General features: G+C 33.9%; 1 protein-coding gene across 2 annotated transcripts in view; it reads right to left on the bottom strand.

Annotated features, from left to right (window-relative positions):
• The window catches only part of Tmprss15 (transmembrane serine protease 15), a 102,205-nt gene extending 82,094 nt beyond the window's left edge, over nt 1-20,111 (bottom strand). The window contains exons 1-6 of one of the 2 annotated variants that reach the window (XM_042676982.1): nt 19,967-20,111; nt 18,131-18,261; nt 17,799-17,866; nt 7,942-8,093; nt 6,895-6,939; nt 3,666-3,701 (exon numbers count right to left, since the gene is read on the bottom strand). In XM_042676982.1, the coding sequence (XP_042532916.1) occupies nt 3,666-3,701; nt 6,895-6,939; nt 7,942-8,093; nt 17,799-17,866; nt 18,131-18,261; nt 19,967-20,111 (577 nt within the window). The remainder of the gene's footprint in view (nt 1-3,665; nt 3,702-6,894; nt 6,940-7,941; nt 8,094-17,798; nt 17,867-18,130; nt 18,262-19,966) is intronic. The other variant, XM_042676983.1, reaches the window with a different exon arrangement.
• Nucleotides 20,112-25,968: the final 5,857 nt, after the last annotated feature.

Genomic DNA, 25,968 nt, shown 5'->3' with positions numbered 1-25,968 from the left:
AAAAAGTCTAAAATCCAGTGTTTAATATCTTATCACTGACAAGCAATGTAATACATAAGAGAACAAATTAAAAATGATATTTTGGAAATCTTAGGTATTTATTTTCTTTTTCCTTCAAGTGGGGATAATAGCACTTGGTGATCAAAACTATTTGGGAAAAATTAACCTCAAGATTCTAGAAGCTTCATTGTATTGCAAGCAGACCCCAGATGTCTGCCTTAGAGACCAATTTCATTTCGCCACACTGTACTAGAAAATTGATAGCTCCTTCTAAAAATTCTCATCTACTTTGATTGAACAAATGAAGTCTTATTAGCAAGACTATTACATTTCAATCCAAATGAAATTACAGTGGCAAGCTTCTTTTGCAGTCCTGATATCCTGTCAGTAGGAGTGTCTTAAATTAGAAGAGATGGCTTAGCAATATATAAACATAGTTTCCTCCAATGCCCCATCACAGTACATTTGTTAGTAGATAAAGTCCCTGCTTGTCAGTCCTGGTACAATTAAACTAAGGGTCATAATTCTTCCTTAGGTTCTTTTGGTCTAACAATATGCTCTTCAGAAACAGCCAATTACTTTTCCTTCCATCTCCAAACTCTTCCACATAGTCGAATTGCAGCAAGATTGCATTTTGTATGAAATGGAGAAAGCCTATGACAGCGAAACTTCTGTGTTTTCTGCAATCCTTGTTTGCCCAGTCAGCAACAAAGGGCTAGAACAAGCTTCAGACTAGAAACCCTTCAGGCATATGAGCAATTGCCCCAAACGGCCCCTCCTGGCACTCCGCAGCAGCCAAGAAATCAATCTGTATAATGCGACCTTAGCTCCTACCTCTCTCCTCCGGCATTCCAGTGGGTTAGTAAAACTTTACAATAATTGGCAACAAAGGCATCTGAACAACAGAACACAATCCTCATGGACTTTGTACCTGTTATCACATAAAAATACTCTTAGGCAGAATTTATAGTAGAACGGATGCCAGGTATATGATGCATGCGTTTGTTGATTTTTCTCAAACTCTATCTTCCAGGCATATAAAAATGAGTATAAACTTAACATCCCTGAAAGGCATATTCATAATAAATTACTGCTTGGAAACTGCAGTTTTCAAGTTTAATTGCCTCATTCCCCTCTATAAATCTACAGTATCTTACTGCATTCAGAGGGATAAATGAGAGACGTATAATTCAGAACTAACATAGAACTTGGATTTAGCTAAAACAGGACTATGATACCTTTCATCTTCTTACCTTGAGAACTCTTTGAGAATCAATTATAGTTAATTCAGTATATTCTCCAATAGCAGGGAATGCTGAGAAACTAATATTTTTTAGTTTAATTAATTGATTTGATTTAAATAAGCATTACAAAATACGGTCATCATCTTAAGCTTACTCAATTCCTTTTTTAAGCAGCATGTTATTATTTTTGATATTTTACTTTTATAATTCAGATTCCTATTATTTGTATAGTAGTGATTAATGTTCATACATTATGTCTTTCCTGTGTGCTGACCAGAATTTATATTATCCGTCTTTAAATTCTCAGTCACTGTCTTGGACATATATATTAATCTTGATTTTCCCCATCGTTAATATACAGTTCAAAGACACCAAACAGCTTGCTAAACGTATGTGCAGGGATTTGTAAAAAGAAGAAATGGGAGGGTTTACTCATGCCTTGTCAATGATAGAGAATTTTATGCTACCTTTATTTTTTTCTCTAAAGCTTGCCAAGGCCTGTGTGCTTGATTTATGCTATACCACCAATTGATGGAATTAGTCACTATCAATCCTTAAAGGAGTTTTTTGAAAATGTATTAAAGATACTGTAAGAAATTTTTTATATTGGAGAAGGACATGTAGGTTCAATGAGCTTTTCAGTGTGTTAAGGTTCTCTGTGGATGTATTTCAATACAAGTCAGGCAGGGTTCCTCCTGCCCCGTAGACATCTGTGGGCTTTAGAGTTGTGAGGAATTGCTTCATAAAGCATTTTGATCAATGATTCACGTAACTGCTTTGAATCACACCATCCTGTCTTTCACAGGAATCATTCCTTCTTACAAAGAGGGGGCATGTACTGTGTGCTGTACATTTTAACACTATACAAATAGGATTGCAGTAGTAGCCATGTATACGTGGTTTCATTTTCTAGGTTTTTCAGAAACACTTGGTAACTATGTCCTGAACATTTGAAATAGAAAACTCCAGAAAAAAAAATCCCCATGTTTTAAATTGTATGCCATGGTAAGAAATATGCTACCATGTTGCGTCTGGCCACTCTGCTGTCAGAAGAGCTGTGATTTGTCTTTCCCCATGTGTCTGTGGTACCTGTAGCGTCACTTAAGACTCGACTCCATTACCAAACTATTTCAGTATTACTGTAGTTGTGGTCAGGTGACTTCCCTGGGAATTGAATCCAGAGTCTAATGGTGGGCACTATTCTACTTCAACCATGTTCCCATCCCAAGTAACTCTTCAATATTGGTCTCCAAACACAAGAGTACTGATACTAGAAACTTCAGTATGCCAAAGAGAGATTGTAAAGTGCTTTTTAAAAATATTATAAAAGAAGTTATAGATTTCTCATAGGTTTGTATATACGAGAATACACAAACACACACACACACACACACACACACACACACACACACACACATATATATGCCTCCTCATTTACAATAAATTTATACCCTGATGAACCTATCATTACTTACAAATACTTTAAGTCAAAATGCATTCACTATACCTAATATACCAATATTATAGTTTAACTCAACCAAATATGCTCAGAACATTGACATAAGCCTACAGTTAGGAGACATCTAACACAACCCCATTTTATAATAATATGTTAGATGTTTTGTAAATAGATTGTATTGAAAATAAAAAAAACTAATAGTTACATAGGTATATTTTCATACCATCATAAGGTAAAAAAGCTTGTACTACCTAACATTTCAGGAATCTCCACTGGAGTCTGTCCTTCATGAATTTGGGCACCATTGTATTATTGTTGGGAGTTTATTGAAGGTCTAAACAGTGCTGCCTGGCTGAGTTTGCTTGACAGGTTTCAGGTGACACATAGGCTATTTAACACAAAGATTAAATCAAGACCAGAGAAAGCATTCTAGTTGACTGGCAGATAGACAAAAACATGTAGGACAAATTACTAGAAGTTCAGAGAAATTGGCACATCAAAGATATTTAATGGGAGCTGGCACAAGTGAACACTTAGTTACAGAAACGTTGACTGAATGAACCCAGACCTAGTTTGGCAGTGGTTTTGTCAACAGTAGCTCCTTAGCAAGAGAGAGTAATCATATCTAACATACACAAAGGGAATAACAGAAAGAACAAAATCTTTTATATCTGATGATGCTGAATCATTGTCAGAAAACATTTTGGCGCTATTGATGGCATTTTGAAAAATTGAATATAACCATGATTCTAAAACTCAGAGGGCTAGAATGAAGTAACATAACCTAGGCATTAACCCATAACATAATTTCACTTTTAGTAAATATGAGCCTCAAAGCCCAATTCTCTAGAGAATATTGATAGTATTGAACTTCTGTGCTCTCAGATGATTTTTTAGGGAGCCTAAAATAAAACGAGAATGAAGAATTTTAAAACATGGAGAATTACATTATTGAAACTCACCTGGAGTTGCTGGTGGATGGCTGGTTGTCAACTTAACTGTGAAGACAGCAAAATGAAACTCACTGAAATCTACTGAATAATACAACAAAATTCATTCAAAATTATTGAATATTATGGATAGCAGGGATGGAGAAAGTGAAGGGAAAGTCATGGAGGGGGCCCAATCTGATTAAAGAAATCCCACACCAAGGCTACATCTGAACCCAGCACTCACTCAAAAATAAATGAAAGACTGCGATGTAAAACAGGTCCTGTCTTTGATTTGGTAGTAGAGGGAGAAGGGAGGAAGAATGGAGAAGTTGAAAGAGGGAAAAGATGGTGAAAATACCTTTTGCACCTGTGCAAAATGGAATACTTATCTCATTGAGATGGTTTGGGGAAAAGTGAGCGTGAAAGAAGAATGATTCTGATTTAAGGTATATTGAACACAAATATAAACATGTCAAAACGAAACCCCTGGAACAACTAGCTGATGCTTAAAATGTGGAAACAAGTAAAAACTAAAGAGGCAAAATAGGAAGAAGATCAAGAGTTACCTGGAGTTGCAGGGGGATGGTTGGTTATTGGCCTGTCTGTAAGAATAAATAATATTAAAACAATGATTTCATACTTTGAAGATTTTCTTGGGAAATTATTACTTTCTACTTAATATTTTAACTACTTTTAACTATGTTACCTATTTTTTTTTGTTGTAAAGATATTGTATGGAGGGGTTACAGTTACATGAGCATGGTAATGAGTCCATTTCCTATCGAGCATTGTTACCCCCTACTTTATTTTTCCCCTATCATCTTTTATGTTACCTAGTTTTAAGATATTGTGAATTATTGTGATGTGTGTGTATAGTGCATTTGTCTAACATAGATTATTTGTATCTAGATTTAAAAAGTAAGCCTTCTGTTTGCTTTTAATTTTTTACAATTTTATTTTCAATTAATAAATAATTGTGAGTACTTAATTGTGTGTCACATGATGTTTTGATGCATGCTTTTAAATTGGAATGATTAAATCTAACTAATAAGCCTAACAGTTCACATATTTATTACCCATTGATTTTATTTATAACCAATGTAAAATATAGGTTTTAAAATGCTTTACTTCAACTTTTATTTTCTAAATAGAGAAGATATCATATATGACCATTAAGTTAATCTTCAGACTCATTGATTTTTATAATGGCTTTGAATGTAAAGTCTCTAGTTTAAACAGGAGTTGGGGAGATGGGAAGGGAAGAGATGGTAGGGGAAAAACAAAGGAAGAGGTAACAATGTTGATAGGAAATGTACTCATTACCTTACTCATGTAGCTGTAACCCCTCTGTACAGTATTTTATAATAAAAAAATGTATTTAAAAAAAGAAGCATTGTAAGTAGAAGTATGTGGTATGCTTAGACCTTGGCCACTATCAGAAGAAATTACTTTTTATTCATGAGAATAACACTTGATAGTTTGGAACAGTTTGTGACCTTAGATATGTCACAGAATCCTTCTTCATTTTTTTACTGGTCCTGGGGCTTGAATTCAGGGCCTGGGAGCTTTCCCTAAGCTTTTGTATTCAAGGCTAACACTCCACCCTAAAAATACATCTCAAAGCCGGGTGCCAGTGGCTCACACCTGTAATCTTAGCTATTCAGGAGGGTGAGATCTGAGGATCATGGTTCAAAGCCAGCCTGGGCAGGAATGTTCCTGAGACTCTTATCTCCAATAAACCACTAGAAAACTGGAAGTGGCACCGTGGCTTAAGTGGTAGAGCGCTCACCTTGAGCTGAAGAGCTGAGGGATAACGCCTAAGCCCAGAGTTCAAGCCCCACGACCGACCAAAAAAAAAAAAAAAAGAAAAGAAAAGAAAAAGAAATACATCTCCACTTCCAGTTTTTGGTGGTTAATTAGATATAAAAGTTTGATGGGTCGTGCTTCAAATTATGATTCTCAGATTTCAGTCTCCTGAGTAGGTAGGATTACAGGCATTAGCCACTGGCACATAGCATTCTTTATATTTTTTAAGTTGGTAAATATGTCACTTTCACAAAGAGTCAGTATGAACACCATGATTAAATGTTCACAAAATATATTACCTAGATTAGGTGGACATTTAAAAAAAAACACTATAGTGTTTGAAAACATGGTCACAATGATTGATTCCAAAAGTATTATCTTGGTTATTTCATAACCATTTGAAATTTAAAATAATTATACGTGAAGTTGCTATTCAGGATGACACCAGAAATATTTGGAAAACTGTCTATATCCATAATTCCTGTGATGTTTAATTTTAGAGGGATGAAAGGATATAACAACTAATTTTTATCATTGTCAGAAACAGGGTTGGTATTTGTGCTTTCCTATTGCAGAAACATTTTACATACAAGGTAACTTAGGCAAATTCTAAAAATATTGGATAAATTTTGAAGGAGAACTCTTTGAGTAGTGGTGAAAGATTGATGACACCTAGTGAAGTCCTAAGTATTAGTAAACTTTGAAGTTAGAGAGATCCAGTGAAGAGACATTGACATTGAGCTTTGAATTCTCCTTTCCAGAGACTGCAATACAATTTTGTTGTTGGTGGTGGTGGGGGTGGTGGTGGTAGTGGTGATTGTGGGTCTTGAACTTGGCCTGGGCGCTGTCCCTCAGCTCTTCAGCTCAAGGAAAACACTCTACCACTTGAGCCACAGCACCACTTCTGGTTTTATGGTGGCTAATTGGAGAGTCTCATAGACTTTCTTGCCCAGGCTGGCTTTGAACCACCATCCTCAGATCTCAGCCTCCTGAGTAGCTAGGATTACAGGCGTGAGCCACTGGTGCTTGGCTAATACATTTTGAATGTCATCATTAGAAAAGCTTTTGGACACTTTCTCATTCCTAGTGATCTTATAAATGCCATTGATTCACCTATACAGCCATATGTCTGAGTCATATTTTGAGATGCTACGCATACACACACATGCATGTACTCCTCCTGCCTGCAAAATAAAAATTAGAAATACAAGAGTAGTAATGAAATTAGAACTGCATATCCTGGGCTTATGTAATTATATAGTCTGTGATATTATTAGCTTATTATATTATTCCTAAGCAACTATCTGATTTTTGTATTTAAATATAGAGACTATCAGAAAGTGTTACAGAAATAAAACAAATCTGATCTTAGTAGGAAGCTTAATGATCACCATGTAATAACTGTAATAAAATCAGTGTAATACACGTAGTAAGAAATGCTGTAAATACTGACCTGAAGTTGTTGTAGGGATTATAGTAGGGAAGTTCCCCGAAGATTCTAGAATAATGTAAAATTGAATTAACACTGGTTTTAAAGGATGCTATAAAACATTAGGTTCAGCTAGAATGTTTGTTCAAAGGGCCTGTTTGATTTTTGATATACTATTTTTGTCTGCTTTTATGTCATTTCTATTCATTCTATTGTAGTGACACACTGGAGAATGAGAGAGAGAGAGAGAGAGAGAGAGACAGAGACAGAGACAGAGAGACAAAAAGAGGGATGAGGGAGGTTGTACTCTTCAAAGACATGCCCCGACGGATCTAGTGTTTCCAGTTTAGTTCTACTTCTTATTGGACCAGTCAGCTATGAAAGAATTCATCAGTGGTCTAAACCATTGACGAAGCCAGTGCTCTCATGATTCAGTCATGGCTCTATAGAGCTAAAAGCTGTGTGCTAAGTTCTGGAGACATAAGTCTTTTGGGAGGACACTTCATAGCAAAACCACAATTACATCAAGGATATTACTTTTGATACTTTAATCCTCTTCTGCTTTAGTATATTCTCTTTACAAAAATGATCTGCCATTTTAAAAATAAAAATTATTTTTTTTATAAGCAAGGAGGTTGGATGAGCCTACCTGATGAGACCTTTCTTGTTTATCTTTTATCTTTTCAACTGGGTTAACCCCTGAATTTGTAACCTAATGAGGTCTATGAATTGCTTAGAATGTCTTAAGTATTGCTTTCTGAAAGAAGTCTCCTTCAAAGTCGGGGTATTCTTGACCCAATCCCAAGCCAGGACCAGATTCACAAATATTTATACATGCCATCATTCTCAGAACCATTTTTGATATTTGCTATTTTACAAACTTTTTCCCTGTAATATTTTTCTTCAAATACAGTTTCTCCAATTTCTACTTTTCTCATGTAAATGTGTTACCTCAGGCAATAAGATATGCTCCTGAAGCCAAAGATGATCACGCTACTTCTCAGGTACACTGCTAGAATCTTAATTTCATAGCTTAATGATTCAAGGAAATCAAATAATGTTCTCAGATACCTGTGATATCAATGCTGTTCAAATCAATATGGAAAGTGACCAGTTGGCTGGATTTATTTGCTTCAATGCCTTGAATCAGTTCTTCTTTTACATTTTCATCTGATACTTGCTGAACAAAAAAAAGGTCAAATAGGACTATAATGCTGCCATTTCTGCAAAGCAAAAGACAATATAAGAGGAAAAAGTCAGTCATCTTCAAGTGATTTGTGCTCAGTTCATGTAAAATGTCTTCGAAAATTTCGTTATCACCTTGTTAACCCTCATTACACTAGTATAAAGTGGTTATAACCCTTGATCTATAATGTACATTTTATACAGTGATTTCATTTGCAATTTAAAGAAAGATGAAAGTGAATATGCTAGATAATGTATATTGTCTTTATTTCACTTGGGAAGTTAAAGGAGTGAAACATGAAATACTTTTTCAAGAGCACAGACTCCAAAGAAACTCTGCAATCCGAGTTTTCTAAGATCCACATGGGCTGTGCTGTTCCCAAGATTCACTTGTGCCCAATTAAACCAGTCAAATTATGTCAGGGGATTTGTTTAGAGTGTAATGACAGAAGGAACAAGGGCTCTGAATTTGTGGTTTCTCTGCTAATTTAAAAATAGTGAGGAATGTAAGATACTGTCAATGAACAGAGTTTTGCTTTCCTGTCTTGATTTCTATTATTTTTGAAAATTTAATTAATTATGATTGTAAAGGGGATGTACAGAGGGGTTACAGTTACATAAGTCAGGTAATGAGTATATGACTCTCTACCAGTTTTTCCCATCCTTACCCACAAGTTGTATAGTTCACTTTCAACATAGGGTCTAGTGAGCAACACTACTGCATTTGTTCTCTCTTTGTCCCACCATTCTCTTGCTCCCCCTTATCCTCCCAAAGACAGAAGCAAGCTGTTTTGTTATTTTCTGTTGTCATCTTTGTTTTCATTTCCTTTTGTCTTGTTTGTTCATTTCTATTAATTTTATATGATCCTTCTAAGTTACACCACTTGGAAGGCCAACTCTAGCTCTGATCTTCATTGTATACCTGCATGAAGCAAGCAATATTCAGGTTGTACTTGTTCCTTCGTAGATTAACCAAAAACAGTCAAATATTGCATTATATAATTGCTGGTTCCAAAATACAGGTATTAAGACTCTATGATGTAGGGTAGCTAGGTAAATGACAAGGAAAGTAGGAAACAAGTGTTAAATGAAATACAATGTCCCTAGATAAGTAATTGGGTCCAAGAATAGAAAGTGCATGGATTTTGTATATATTAAACTACAAAAAAAACACCCAAACAAGACCCAAAATAACAGTCATGTCACAGGATAATTGGAAAGTTGCCACATGAGCATAAATCAAGATGACCTATTTTAAAATACAAATTCAAGTTAGAAGGCATAAATACTCCTGAGTTAAAGATAGTTCATTGACTTATATCCCACCTTATGACCTTGAGAGTCACCTTCTTGAAGTATTTCCATATAATTATGCTGTTAGTCCAAAGACTTATCGTCTTGATAGGTGGTTAGAAAACTGAGAATTCCATTCTTCTCTCAGAGAAATCTCCTTTTCCAAATATCACCTTGATGACAGTGACACTTGAAAGGTAATGAGCTTCTCAAATAAAGGATTTTGTAAGCTCTAAAATATTTCTCCCATGTGCATTGATAGAATCTACAGCAAATGTGTTTTTGTTCCTTCACCTATGTACTGGATAACAATGCTCCTGAAAGGCCAAAGTAGTTCAACATTTCCACTAGACAGGATATGCTTTATCTATGCTGTGTCACAATGATTAAGATTCTTGATTTAATAGGTATTATTCCTTTATATACAGTTGATTTAAAGAAAATAATGAGCTGTGTACTTCTATATAATGATTTTATACTTCATATCCATCAACTTTGTAAAGTCGTGATTAGAATTTAGTTTATGCAATTATTTGCTTATATCTTAGTAACCATGTCCTGTAAATGACAAAGCTCTTAGACATTCACATGAATGGATTCCCTGTCCTCAGTAAGAACACATTTTGTCACAGACAATTTTTCATGTGGTCTTTCATACTTGTTCACTTTTCCATATGTCTGTCATGAATTTTATCTGAGAATATCTCTCCATTTTTTAAGAAAAGTTGACATTTTTAGGCATTCCTTATGTCAATCATGGTTTTATTCACAAACAAGTGACAGTCTGATCAATGGAATAATAAGACTGACGGAAACTTCTGGGAAGTGTTTTCACATTCAATAAAAGACAGGCTACAGAGAATCACTTATTTTCTTATTGTTGAATTTTATTGTGTGTACATATGATTGACATAACTTGGGACTATAGTTCTTCTCGGGACTATGAAGGGAGAAATGATCGACAAGCCACAGAGAAAAGAATGGAAGGAAGAGGACACCAGGATTCCACTCTGATCACGTCCCGCATTGTCCCATGGAAACCTCCTGATTTCTTGTGATGTCAGAAAACAAACACCCATTAGTTAAGGCACTGGTGGGTCATATTTATGTTAACTGACATTTAAAAAAAGACAATAGTTAACTGGCTTTCAACTTTCAGGCTTCATCCCATCAGTGCTGAAATAGTTGGCCAACATTTTCATGTTAGTGATAATAACATTGAGACCCAGAATAAATTAGAGCTATACACTTTATTAATGTCAGGGATAAAACACCTATTCCTATTCCTTTCAGAGAAAGTTTTACATAATTCCCAACCTCTTACATACAATTTCATTTCTTTCAACACTATCATGAACTATTAGTCCAAAGCAAAAGATACTATAGCACTTTAGAGACAAGTCTAGATTTTATTATGATGAACTCTTATAAGATTTTTATATCCAAAAATATAGCTCAAATAACTACTAAGACATTTTCATGAGAGAGAGGGAAGATATTGTTTCCCTGCTTTCCTTCAAGATTTATAGTCTCTTCCATCTCCATTTTATCTTTTCCTCTTCCTCTCTTTCTTTTCATTTACATTATATCCATAATCAATATCATTACCCAAAATACAAATGATTTAATACAGAAACAATTATGGTTAAAGTGGAGTAACCGTGCATAATCTCTATTTTTGTTCTCAATTTTCAGTTCAAAAATTTTACTTATTCTATATTGCACAATAGATAGTTTTAATTCTAATTAAATACATGAGTCTTCTCTATTCATTTTCTACATGTTCAATTTGACTCAACAGTTAATTTTAGTTTATTTAAGGTAGGAAGTAAAAGAGGTAAGTTATTTGGGTCAGAGAAAGGGAAAATCTGGAATTTTTACTTAGTTGAAAATAACTAGATTGATTATCCTCAGGCTTAAAATGTATTTGTATGAAAGATATGTTCTCTTAGTTGTAAATTATGTATAACTTTTAATAATTTATATTTTGCAAGGTCAGAAGTTATATAGCTTATATCCAAATATATAGTTTTGTTCTTTAGAGCTTCTTTTCTAAGTGTTAAGATATGAGAAATATATTGAAGATATCATGAAAAACATAATAAACATTTGTGTTTCACTTTATGAGAAAACTGAAACTGTTATTTTTTGTAGTTTAACTATAACCTCTACAACTTCTGTGAGATTGATGTTGTTTATTAAGGCAAATGAGAATTATACCTTTAAGGGAAAAAAATGATCATTTCCAATTACTTGTTCCAGCAAAATTGCTGTATTTCCCCTTTTCTCTGTCTCCTTCTCTCCCTGTCTGTTCTCTCTCTTTGTGACTCTCTCTGCTTTCTTCTCTTTTTTTCTGTCTCCCTTTAAGCAAATAAACCCTATCATTGTACACAGAACCTGAGTATAAGAGATCAAAATGCTTATCTTCATTTTTCCTTAATGCTATTGATAACCTTTAAGTTTGCTGAATAAACAAAAGTCTTTCCTCTCCTAACTTTGTGACTTATCTGTGTTCAAAGGGCAAGCAAAAGTGCATGTTGCCACAGAGGGTAAACTGTACTTTATATTAAAAGAGTCAACTGCTAATACTATCTGAATCACATGTTTCTTAAAGCAGAACAGACAGTATTCCCAAAGGAAAGCAAATCACTTGCTTGTCCTGCAGAATGGCTACACACATATATACACACCCACAAATTAGCAAGTGGCAAGGGTTGGTATTAAATATTTGTTAAAAGCCAGAAAAAAATAGCTTGGTGATTAAGTTTAAAATACTGAGAACTATAATTTGGGTATATACACTTGTGAATTTACTTATGTTGATAAAAAATAAGAAAAAGGTATATAATATATTATATAAAATATATACTACGCATAATATATAATGCTATATATAATATATATTCAGTTACTTTTGTTCTTTGATTTTATAAATTGAGATTTTAAATAAAATTATAAGGCTTTATATGAATTACTGAGTATTTTTATTCATGTGTGATTATTTAAAATAATCCTAAATATTACTCCTTCACTCTTGCTCCTAATTCTGAATTTCTTTTCCTGCCTTTGGAAAAGGCCCCTCAAAGCACTAAGCTGTAATTGTTCATGCAGACATTTTCGTGAAATTCTTTTATATTCAACTTTTCAAAAACTCACTTCCAACTTAAAAGTAGTTCAGCCACCACCTGGGAAAAATATCTCTACACTGATGACATGTAGAATGTACTTTGGAATTATTATAAAGTATTTATTAAGGTTTGGGCATTATACTGATTTCTTAGGTGTCTATAAAGGAAAGAAGTAATTCCTAAGCTCAAATAAATTTCAATTTCAAATGATGATTTTATGATCTAGAGAAATAAAATATTTCTCATTAAATATTAAAATTAATCTGGGGTTCTCAACACACCAGGCATATATATTGAAAAAAAGAAAAAATTGAAGATACTCTAAATTTACTTAACAAACATGCTCTAAATAATAGAATAGGAAAGATATAAGTGATGTTGATCAATTAATACATACAGGCAGAAACCAATCAAAACCCGTCCTCTATTCTTGATTGCTTGGGATAACATTGACTTAAATCCTCTGAAGACCATCAGAACCTCAAGCAATATCAGCTCCCTGTATATGTACAGTCTTCTGGATTACAAACTCCAATCAATTTTGAAGCATAAAGTTCCCCTCCTATTGGACATAGTGCCTCTCCTCAAATTTCCTGCACTTCAAGGTCTCCCCCCTCTCATCTATAGCCACCGTATGTTCCAAGTTTACTATCTATTTATGTTTTTTTCTAAGTTTACTGTTATCAATTTATGTTTTTTTCTGTTTCATATTCACAATGGGTTACTGTGACATAAACAAATAACTCTATAAACTAAGCTTTAGTGCCAAAGTTTATGATTTTACAAAATTGATAGATAACTGTGAGCTTATTATATCAAAATACAATGTTCAACTTGTTAAAAGTAGATAGAAAGGAATTACTCCTGGTGATCCGTGAAACTTCGTGACTTTGGCAAAGGCATTACTAAAGTATATCCTGTCTAGTGGAAATGTTGAACTACTTCGCTCTTTCAGGAGTATTGTGGTCCTTTGTACAAGAAAGATGGAAAAAACCAACATTTGCTATAGAGATGTAGGTGGAAGAAATATTTTGGCGTTGACCGAGTCCTTTCTTTGAGGAGCTTATTAGCTTACATTTATCACTGCCATCAAGATGGTATTTGGAAAACAGACTTCTCTGGCAGGAGATAGGAGCTTTCTATGCAATTTTCTAATCATCCACCAAGTCCATAGGGTCTTGAACTAACAGCAAAAAAAATGAAATTAACAGTTGGAGTCATTCATTCAGGAGGCTCAAAAGTTCATAAGGGGAGATCTGAAGCTCAGGAGAGCAATCTTCAACCCAGGAGTATTTATGTCTTCTACTGGGAATTCCAGTTAAACACAAGCCTCAGGTCAGGCCTAAAGCAAAGAGATTCCAGTACGAAACCTCTGAAACCAGAAGCCAAAATAATCATTCCTCCTTTAAGTTATTCCTCACATGAATTTATTCCATAGACAAGAGCTGTCTAACATACTCTGCTGTCAGCAGCTGCAGAATTTATCTGAAGGCAGAGTACCTCTCTCCATAACATCAGTATTGGTACAATAAAACTCTTTTAGGCAAAGAGCATTAAGTCTCAAGAGTTTTAATCTCACAATGTAAGAGTCCATATTTGTTGAATTTCCAACCTAGTAAAAATGAAGGTATCCAAAATATTGTATACATATGAACTTGAAGGGCTCCACAAAAAAACAAGCAAGAAATAAGCACACTGATAAATTCTGCAGGACAAAATCCACTTCGCCCAGTATAGATGCCATGGGGCCACAAACCAATGAAGGAGAGAGTTATCTGGGATATCTTCCTAAGTAAAGATAAATCTTTTCAAAAAGAAATCTGATTGATGTTTTAATGTAGCTCTACAGACTCAATCCTTGACATATCTACAAAAGAAAAATTGGTTCAACTCATTCCACTATCGGAAATAGCTCAAAGTGGGCCAAAAAAAGGCAACAAAAAACAACCTTGTGTGTATGATTTTATACTCATAGAATTACTATTGACTGAACGCTTTTTAAATAGCATTTTGAAAAAAGGCAAAAAATAAATCAATCTCAATGTTGTTCTTTATGTCTCCTTCAAGTCTTGATATGGGAACAATTTGTTATCAAGGATAACAAATACTGGAAAAAGATATAAGATCTTTGGGCTATAAATTATAGAAGAAGGGAAGACAGTAGATAATTGTAGGGCCAGCTAGTAAGATTAAGGTTCCAAGACCATAGAGATACAAAGAATATTAAAGTAGTTGGTCGATGAATAGGCATGGGGGGAGAGAATGTGTAAATTCACATTTTTGCACAAAAAGCTAAAACTTTCCACTCTCTTCATTATATTTCCCATTGAACAATGGGTGTTTAAAAACCATCCGTCAAATCACAGATCTTTATAGAGCAAATACTCTGAGGCAAACATTGTTCAGGTTCAGAAAACACGGATGCTGCCGACACATTCCCCTGCAGTGTAGAAGAGAGACAAATGCACAGGTGCATTATGTTTTGAGTATTGTACCTTCTATGTTTGTGTGATGTGCTAAAAGAATAAAGGAGCGAAGGTCTAATTTAGAGTAGAATGTCAGCTAAGCATCATTTGAGAGGTGACATGGACTGTGTCTTAGGAGACTAAGGGTGGAATGAATGATAGATATCCTGCAGAGGGAGGGGAAACAGAAGGCAGAGAGCAGGATCACACATGCATTTAGAATGACAGCTTACAAGCAGGTGTCTAATACTGAATGAATGAGATATGAAGCTGGAGAAAAACCTGTTCTCAAAACTTAATTCTATTCCTACTTAATAGCTTTCATTTTAAAACATATTCTCCAAAACTTTAATAACTACAACCAGGATCAGTAAGTGAGAAACAAAGACTTGATAGAGAATGATGAAGCATTATTTTCCCCTAGTGATTAGAATGAATTCATAAAAAAAAGCATGGCAGTACTTATGATTACTAAGAAGTAGTGTTCAGGACATTCATAGAAACATGGAAAATAGATGCCTATTTTGTTGTCAGATATTTATGAGAGAATGCATTTCAAACATTATGACTCTATTCTTGCAGAAGTTAAATTATCTTCCTTTTGAGGCTATCAACGTTGCTGCCCAACTCAGTTGAGCAAATTCCAGACTACATCATCTTGAATGATGTTTTGTCCTTGCACTGTTACATAACCTGTTTATACAATAAGTAGTGCACTGCTTGTGTATCTCTCTAATAGTATTTTAAGCTATACACAGCAGGAATTTTAGACCTTTGCCATTATAGGTTCAGTATAGCTTAACATTATTATTATTTTTAAAATATTTTTCATTTAACTCTTAGGTGTTCTTTGTAGGTTGTTGATCAAAACTTTATGGACTATCTAAAATAAAAACTACCCACCAAACTAACAACAACAAATCAAAGAAAGGAAAGAAAATAAAATGGTTCTAAATATATCAGCCCAAGAAAGAATATCTGAATAATTATGATTATGTAAGCTCCATAATATTCTCTTTTAGTGTGTATTCTCAAAACTTATTTAATTATCTGGTTTCAAGCAAGCATGTCTGTGTAATAAAGAAATGAGAGAATGAATGCATGACTAAATTAACATTTATCTAATTCTGTGTTGAGAGGACAAATATTTGAGGCAATTTTCAGAGCCAATCTAAGACATATTTTGCTTACTTTGTAAATACAGTACCTACTTTTGCTTCATCTTTAGGTGAGTCGATTTTCTACTTTAGAAGATATAGGAAGATATTTCAAATTCAGATGGCTCTATTTATTATGCAATGGTTTTGACTTTGTCTTCTACATTCTTTTAATGTATGTAATTTTTATAGGACTTTAAGGTTATCTTAAAGAGCTGAATATCGTTTTCAGAAGATAAAAGAAAATCTGACTTCTGGAGTCTACAGAAACTGCAAGGAAATAGCTTGAATCAAATAAAAATTGAGATAATTTTTAAGTGACTCAGCTGCAGCAATCATGACGAAATGTGTCATTGTAGTAGAAGAGAAAGGAAATCATGCTCACAATGTTCATTCTAACAAAATTGACATTTAAATCTTGGTCTATGGCATTCTGCCGCACACATACATACTTTCAAAATTTAGATATATGTCTAACACATGAATTGTATGATCACTGTAGACTCTTCACTTCATCTTTAACTTGTTTGTAGCTTGTCCTAAGGCAACGATTAGGCCGTTTTCTTTGTAACTTTTTTATTTTTTAATTTTATTGTCAAGGTGATGTACCAAGGGGTTACAGTTACATAAGTAAGGTAGTGAATACATTTATTTTTGAACTTGTTACCTCCTTCCTTATTTTTCTCCCTTTTTTTCCTCTCCCCAACCTCTCCTCTCCCCCCACAGTTGTACAGACCATTTCCAACATATTGTTGTGTGGGTATCGCTGATACATTGGTTCCCTCTTTGTCCTACTGTTAAAACAGTCAATTCCTACCAAATTTGGACAGAAATGCCATCTTAATGACTGGAAAAAATTAGGAGTAAATAAGGTACTTTTCACTCTTCAATGAATAAATTCTCCTCCAAAAGTTTTCTGTCAGTTAATTTTATGAAGGTTAAAAGCAAGAGTTAGAAAACAAAGTGATAGAAAGGATGGGATTTTCCTGCTTATGAAAGCTTAAGAAAGTTTAGGAAATGAGTAGAGCAAGACACACACAGGGGATGATAATCACTAGGAAACCGTCAATAAACACCAGTGTGACAATTTCTGAACTCTAGGCTTGAATTCACTGCTCTGATATCTAAACAAACATGCACATACACAGAGTCATGCTCACACGTTTAAAATACGCATAAAACATACTTACAGGCACATTGCAGAGTCAAGTATCCATTGTGAAATTGTATCAGTATTCTAGTAATCTAAGAGTGATTCATGTCTGAACACTGTTTTCAAGCACAACTTTATGCCTTGAAGGTCTAAAAGTGAATAAGTACCTTTTCTTGTGTGTACAATAAAGCTAGAAGACACTATATTATTTTATTAATAATGAACAACCTTCTTCAATGTATTTATAACAAATTAAACAATATATCTCTGTGGCAAAGTTTTCAACTTCAATACCCTTCATGTGTCTGTTCAAGGTTCTTTCTTAAAAGAAACATGTGAACATATTATCAGTTACCGAAATTACTATTAATTGCCACTGAAATAAATGTTTATCTGCATTATTTTTCTCAGTTCTCACAACATGTTCACAATATGAGGAAGAATTTCTTTTCTTCCTGCACACAGTGAGTCTACTTTTTACATTTAGACAAAAAAATACTAGTTCATAAGTCTAACAAAAATCAGTGATGTTTTAAATCATACTCACTCAAATCGTAAAACTCTAGAGCTTTTATACTGATCCTTCAGATTGCTTGATTGAAAGATATCGTCTATCTAAAAGAGGTTTAAAAGTGTTAAATGTGAAAGTTCCAATTTTGTTCAAAAAGTTATAGAAAGTTCAGACGATCTTAATGTTTTCCTTAGAAGTGGGGAATTTTCTTCATAGAGTTGGGACTTCACATATTTAAAAATCTTAATCATGTTACATTTATTTAGTGTATTTTTCATAGTGAGAAAATGGAATCTATATATCTTTTAGTAATAAGTTAATTAAAAAATCATACAATTTTAAGCCCCCTGAAGGAAGAGAATCCCTACCATTTGCTGAAGGTCAAAAGCAAGGACTTTGAAATCCACTGAGAGTTCATCTTGCAAATTAGGATTATATGTAGCTCCAGATGTTATTTTAAATGTCCCTTTTGTTTGATGACTTTTCCCCAATTCTTCATCTGGAGGAATGAATTAGAAATCAAACAGTGAAATACGAATAAGAGATAATAGGTAAATTCTGTCTTGAAACACAGAAATAAAGTTCTTGCTTGATAGGTTGATTTTTATAGTAGCTGTTGGCTTTCTTTGTAGTGTTCCCATTTTGAAATCAGTTGTCTGCCCATCCTTCACCCTGTTTGCTTTTTTTTTTTTACCTATTTGTCTTAAAAGATTAAAAAATATACTTAATTTATTTTCCATTATTTCCTTCTCTTTTCTTTGAAGTCTAACCCACACTACAAACTTCCCCCTAGTTTTTTAAAATTGAGATTCCTGTTGGATGACACAGAGACTAATCAGATTCTCCCAATGACAGGAACTGATTCAGAAAAACATGGGGAGAAATTGGCCATTAAAAGTTGTGTAGTTTCTTTCAGATACTTCTTTAGCCCCAAGTATCCAGGAGCACAGCTGGTTTTCTACATGTGATTGCTGTGAAGATTTCAGTATGTGTGTTACTTTGAAACCTCGCTTTGAAGCTACTTCTGACATTCTAGGAATTATAAAATTGGCATGCGTGATTTTTGGCATGAGATGGTGACTGTCTTTATTGAAGGAATTACTGAGAGCACTGCAGAAAATATCTTTTCAGAATATTTTGTTTGTGATATATCGAAAACGAATAGCTTCCACTGAAATTCACATCATGGTGAAATCACTAGTAAATGTAATAAATGACACACAATACCCTTACAGGAACATGATATGAGAAGATGATAATTTTTCTATTTCACAATGGGGAAAGAGTTAGAATGACTAAGAGAATTTTCACAAATATTAATTGCTTTAGCCGAGAGATCTGGAATTTGAACATCATGACTCCATAACCTTAGGTCTATCATGGTCACCAAGTTCTACAGGTCAGAAGTACTAATGGGACAAATAATGAACTTGGATTTGAGTTACTGTTATTTAATTGATGTAAGTTTTTGTAATTCATATCATTTATTCAAAGACTCAGATTGCATTTCAAGTTCCACACTTAAATATAGAACACGAAGAGCTGTCATTAACTGGAGGAAAAGGGAATTAACTGAGCAAATCCTATGTAGGAGATTGCCTTGTTTCCTGAGCAGTACTACAAGAAGCAACTGGCTCAAAAGCTTTTCTTAGCAAGGTATTGAATTTGAATGTCTTTGAAAAGCATTGACACAACTGAAATTAGTTTTAAATAGTGCCGGCTTACTTTTTTTTTTTTTATCACTATATGCCACTCAGAATGAGATTTTTGTACATCTACATTCCCATTGATTTACAGAACCACAATAAAACCTGAACTAACAAGAAAATAAAGATATTATCCTATATAAATAAGCAATAAGGTTTCATTAACTTTCATCCTTACAACTTTTCTAGTCAACATGGTTTAAATGGCTTAACTATATTTATGATTTCAAATGTAAGAGAATAAACCTACAGGTATGAAACTTACAGTGTTATTTGCTGAAGTGAAACACAACATGTTTCATTTAAAACAATTAAAAACAATCTCATGCTCAAATTCTGGATAAAGTTTCAAAATTCCCTACCGTTATTCTATGAAGAGAAGCCAGAGAGGCATCTAATGAAATAAAAACACTTTGTGATGAAGCCCCACCAATGAATACAGTGATTCGCAGGACCTCTGAGATGAAACACACCTCAGTAAAGCAAGTGCTGACTTACCTTGTCCTGATTCTTCGATCGTGATCCAGGATATTGCAATTAATCCTACACAGATCACCATTAGTATGGCAAAGAGAGCAGCAAACATGATTTCGTAGGAGCTGAGGGGATGATTCTGGCAAGATACACTTCTTTTTGATGCCATTTTTGGTTTTGAAGCCTTGCGCTACTTAGTACAGACACATCAGCGAAGTGGCACTGAGGATACAATTCTATCAAATTTTGAGGTCTCATAAGAAAAAAAAATCACTAAATTCACAGTCTTTCTGGTCAGTATTCATGTGATGTCTATATCCTTTTGGCAACATTATGTCTCTGTACGTTAAGTAGCTTAAAAGAGTAGTTAATCTTTAAAAAGATATGAATGAGTAAAGATACCTACAGTTGTAAATGGTAATTACATAGACAGGCCATTTGATGATGTAAATAAACTTAAAGTCATGCTGTAAATAGAGAATGACTAACGTTTTGAGGACTACTGAGAAAAACATAAAATCCATGACCGATTACAGTCATTAGGTGCAAGCACTTCATTTTTACAGTGATTTCCTTACCTGTACAACCTCGTCATTATTAAATAATCTGATTTGTGTATAGATGTAGTAATCCAGAAATAAATTGGGCACAGATAATACTATATATATGTATATATAGTATTGTCTCTAATATATTCTCTCTCTCTGATTATAACAACTAAAAGTTTTATAGGCTTAACATGTCAGTAGTGAAGTTATGCAATGGACCATTATGCAATGGGAATTGATATATCTTAAAGTAAAGTCCACTTAAAGAAGGTATCATATGGCCAATCACAATTATACATATACAGAAGTAGCTTCCTTAAAAGGAATAGGCTATTTGTTTCTATTTTAAGAACATTTTCCAAGTGAGTAAGACGTTGCTCATTTGTCCCAGGCTTATCTCCTTAAATATTCAAATTATAACAAGAATACAAGTTAAGATAACCATATTAATGATTTTTGACATATGCTTTATATGAAAAGCAAAAACTCTTTTCTGGTAAATAAAATTCAAGCTTTCATTGAACTTTCACACCTATAATAAAAATGAGTGCAGGATTAGATGTAAATACATACATAAACCAAATATAGTGTAAGGTAAACTATTTTGCTTTAGATCCGTTAGTAAAATTGGACAGCAATAGAAAGTCCTAGATTTGAAATCCTTAACACACTGAAATTATGAAGTTATAATAAGCTAAGAATAGCAATAACTAGTTTTTCTTTATTACCATTGGTAAAAAGTAGTATATAAATAAGTATCATTGAAAATATTTGTTCATTTTTTAAATTGAATTATTTGCTGTTAAATATTCTAATGTATGCATTGAAATCAGAAGCACCACTGCAGCCCTGGAAATATAGTTCATTTTACTTATATGATAAATGATATTTCTAACAATAGGCCAGACCCTCTTATTGAACCAGAGTTTAGAAAATATGCTCCTTGGATTTTGAAATCCAAGGAAGTCAAACACAATAATGACTGTTTTCTTTGCATAGCTGATCTAGAAGCAAAACAGTTCAGAAAATCAAAGAGAGCTGAGCACCAGTGGCTCACGTCTGTAATCCTAACTAGTCAGGAGACTGAGATCTGAGGATCACAGTTAAAAGTCAGCCCAGGAAGGAATATCCTGAGACTCTTATCTCCAATTAGCCACTAGAAAACTGAAGTGGCGCGGTGGCTCAAGAGGTAGAGCACTAGCCTTGAGCCTTGAGCTGAGGGACAGAGCCCAGGCCCAGAGTTCAAATCCCACAACTGACAAAAAAAAAAAAAAAAAAGAAAGAAAGAAAAGAAAATCAAAGAGAATTTGAGGGTTTTTTGTTTTCTTTTTCTGTTCTTTTTGACTTCTAAGGGCAGAAGACGAAGGAGTGAATTCACACGCTTTCACAAGCAGGAAACTCACACGTAAAACTTATTGTTAATAACCTAAAATAATTTACATTTTTCAGAAACAAAGCTTTGCTTAATTGATTAATTCAATCATCCTTGTATTTTTGTTAGTACCGATTAGGTTGTACAAAGGGATTTCATTTTGACATGTTGATATATGCATGCAAGGTACTTTGATCAGACTCACCTCTTCCATTTTCAAATGAAATAGCTACACACAGTATATTTAAATGTAAGTAGAAGAATAAATTCTAATACTTTATGAATAAAAGATTGGAATGAATATATCATGTGTGGAGTTTTGTTTTGTTTTTTCAAAAGTGTTACTCTATCAGGTAACAAAACTCAGTGCAGAATGGCAAGAGCAAAGAGAATTTGGTATACGTTTAGGAGCAGTAATATGTCTGAAGAAAACTGAGTAAAAAATTGACAGGTAGAAAATAACAAATAAAAGCATACTTTACCATGAATGAGTGAAAAAGTAAGTGCTCATTCAAGAATGGTGTGAGTTGATTCATCATCCATCAACAGACTAGTAAAATTAGAACATTATCCATCAGCATTGAGGGAAATAAATTCTAAACAAATTCAATACACATATTAAATTGATTAAAACTACAGAAGAATGTCTTTATGAAAGTAAGGTTTTCAAATAATTTTTGAAAGTGTAAACAATAAAAAGGTAAACTAGAAAGAATGTTGATATATGTACCCAATAATAACATTCACTATTTTTTTAAGCATAGAATGTCAAAAGGAAAGTAAAATCTAAAGACACGGATTAGACCTTTTTATTATGCAAGTGCATTTATTTGGTATCACAACAGAAAAGAGGCAAATAATTTCATATGTGGTCCTGAAATTTATTTGAAATTTATTTTCATATGCACAAAGAAAGCACATAAGAGGGAATTAAAATTACAGAGAGGGACCGAACGTAATAAAGTCAAGTCAGCTGCCAATGGGGTTAGGCATCTAAAAAGCAGATATCCTGCCTGGGCAGTGTGGCAGGGAAAACAGGCTCTAGAGATTCCCCCCAAAGGGGTGAGTGAGCAGAGATAAGTATTTTCCTGAGTAGTCATGCTCATTGATTGGGGGTTTCTTTGGGATTTTCTCCCTCTGGTGTGTTCATCTTGCCCTCCGTGTGGGTCGTGCCCTCAGTGGAAGTTGACATTAACAGGCAGAGAAGATAGAAGAGTACACGTGGACAGAGGAGTTTTATAGTGGCTCAATGAAAAACAGGATTCAGAATTCATGAAAGACTTCCACTAATTGGGGAAAGAGTGGCAGAGAGCAGATAATTAAGAAAATAAATGTAAAAATTAAACACAAAGGAAACACAACACACACATAAATGTCATTGGTAGGTGCCCAACTTTAGTAGATGAACAGTAATTTAGTAGTCATTGCTGAATATCAATTAATTTTTTTAAAAAACAGAAATTTATTTCATCAAGGGGTTCTTCAAAAAGTAAAAGGCTGCATGTTACTAAAAGTGGCATTAATTGCTTGGGAGTGTGAAAATCAAAATAATCATGCAGAAGAACAATTTCATAATGTAAAGCGAAACTAAATACACTCAAACCAATCATCCCCCAAATTCCTCTTCTAATTAGATGTCTTGGGGAATCTAGCACATTTGAATAATGAGTTAGTGCTCATTTTAAATCTATTTTAAACTTGAAAACACTGTAGGAGAAGTTTTAAGTATTTATCAATATCAACAGGGGAATAAAAAAAGCAAATTTTTTCTTACTTTTTACTGGTATATGTGTGTATGTTTAGTGGAAGTCATTGTATATATTTTCATATATGCACATACTAAACTTCAATTATGTAGTGTTTTCATATGCTTAGATATTATATGTAAATTAAAAATGTACAAACTTGACCTGCCTGGAAATAAAATGAAATGTTATACAAGAACCATTTTCATAAGGATCTATGCAGTGGTAAACTATTTTAAGGTTAAAAAATGGAAATTAATTTGTTAAGTGTTAGTTATGTGTAATAAAAGTACTCCTGGAAGTAATACATAGAAAATTCATTTTGATGGTCACTAGTATATAGAAAGGGAGAGCGTCAAATAGGGGTAGAACAGAAATGTGTATTTGTGTTGTGTTAATTCTGCTAATATTTTTAAAGTAAATCAATGAACCATGTTAACTTTGCTAGAAATGCACGTTTAGGACATAAATTTAACAGTACTCTGAATTGTTTTGTAGACATATACATGTATATATAATTAAAAGGGAAGCAAATGATTGATACCTTTGTGATATTCATAATAACTTTCCTTATTAAACAATCAATAAAATATTAAACTTTATGCAATCAACTTTCTAATTTTTTTATGTGTGTGTACGTGTTGGTTCTGGAGTTTGAACTCAGGGCTTGGGACTATAACCAGGCCTTTTGTTAGTGCTTTGCCACTTGACCTATGCCTCCATTTCCATTTTCTGATGGTAAATTACAGATAGGTATCTTGCTGAGCTGGCACCAAACCACAGCACGCATCTCAGTCTCTTGAGAGAAGTATAGATTTGCACCACCACTGCCCATCAGAACTTTCTATTTTACGAAATATATCCATGAATTCTTGAAAGCCTAGATGGTACAGAATCCTGTGTTTCTGTGTAGTATTTTCTTACACACACATATTGAAGGGAAAATTTAATGTATAAATTAGACACAGTGAGAGACTAGAAACATAACTAATATTAACTAGAAATCGAAACAAATACACTGTATACCTTGATATATTGGATGTTGGCTATAAAACATACTGAATACATGAATATGCTAGGCAAAAGAATTCATTGTATCATGGATAGAACGGGACAGGACAGTGCAAGTTTTCATCACATTGCTATGAATCATGTGCAATTTAATATTCTGGGCTTCTTAATTTCTGGATTTCCATTTGATATTTTCAGACACAGATAGGGAAAACTATAAAAAGGAAAAAAAAATCCATGGGAAAGAACTAGTGTTACATGTTTGAGATGGTGAATAGATAAACATAGTTAACACACTTAATGAAATGTTAAGGGAGTAAATGAATCTTGCCCTGGATTCAAAACCCTAGTGCTTACAAAACTTTAGGGCTTACAAAAATTTCATTAAAATTATACATATATTTAAAATCTTTTTTTAATTAAGTTTTTTACTGTGAAAATACTGTACGGTTACATAAGCAAGGTAATGAGTACATTTCTTATCTAGCATTATTGCCTCCTCCTTTGTTTTTCCCCTACCATTCCTGCCCTCCCACCTCCTCAGCTACACCCTGCTTCCCCCCTCCCCCTCCTCCCTGCCTAAATTGTAAAGTTCGGTTTTTGACATAGTCTTGTACATCTCATCGTTGCAATGGGTCCACCTGTATCCCTATTTAAACAATTTGTTTTTTCTCTCCCCCTCCCCAAATTACCAACACCAAATACAGTGAAAACAGGGATTATACTATGGGGGAGGGACATACAAAGCAACAAAAAAATCACATGGTACCTTATAAATACATTAGAAACAATCTCAAGGAAGAAAAACCACTTATGTCCCTATCTTGGGGTTCATTTGGCTTAACATCATCTTAGCTGACCTTTTCTGCTTGTCCCAGACATATACTAGTTATTACAAATAAGGGAAACCATGGGACCTATGTTTCTTTGGGCCTGGCTTACTTCACTTAATATAATTTTTTCCAAATCCTTCCATTTCCTAACAAATGGGGCAATGTCATTCTTTCTGACGGAGGCATAGAATTCTATTGTGCATTTATACCACATTTTGTTTAAAATCTTTAAAGGAATATTGTTCACAGTCCCATTAAGCACACATTTAACGGTAAAGAAAGCCCTTAAGGCTGGGCACCAGTGGCTCATACTTGTAATCCTAGCTATTCAGGAGGCTGAGAACTGAGGATTGAGGTTCAAAGCCAGCCAAGACAGGAAAAGCCATGAAACTCTTATCTCCAATGAACCACCAGAAAACCAGAAATGGCGCTGTTGCTCAAGTGGTAGAGAGCTTGCTTTGAGCTGAAGAGCTGAGGGACAACGCCCAGGCTGAGTTCATGCCCCATGACTGACCCC

This window comes from Dipodomys spectabilis, unplaced genomic scaffold (assembly GCF_019054845.1).
Source record: "Dipodomys spectabilis isolate Male_0828 unplaced genomic scaffold, ASM1905484v1 ptg000032l, whole genome shotgun sequence".
Taxonomy (NCBI): domain Eukaryota; kingdom Metazoa; phylum Chordata; class Mammalia; order Rodentia; family Heteromyidae; genus Dipodomys; species Dipodomys spectabilis.
This window is presented reverse-complemented; position numbering and strand designations above follow the sequence as displayed.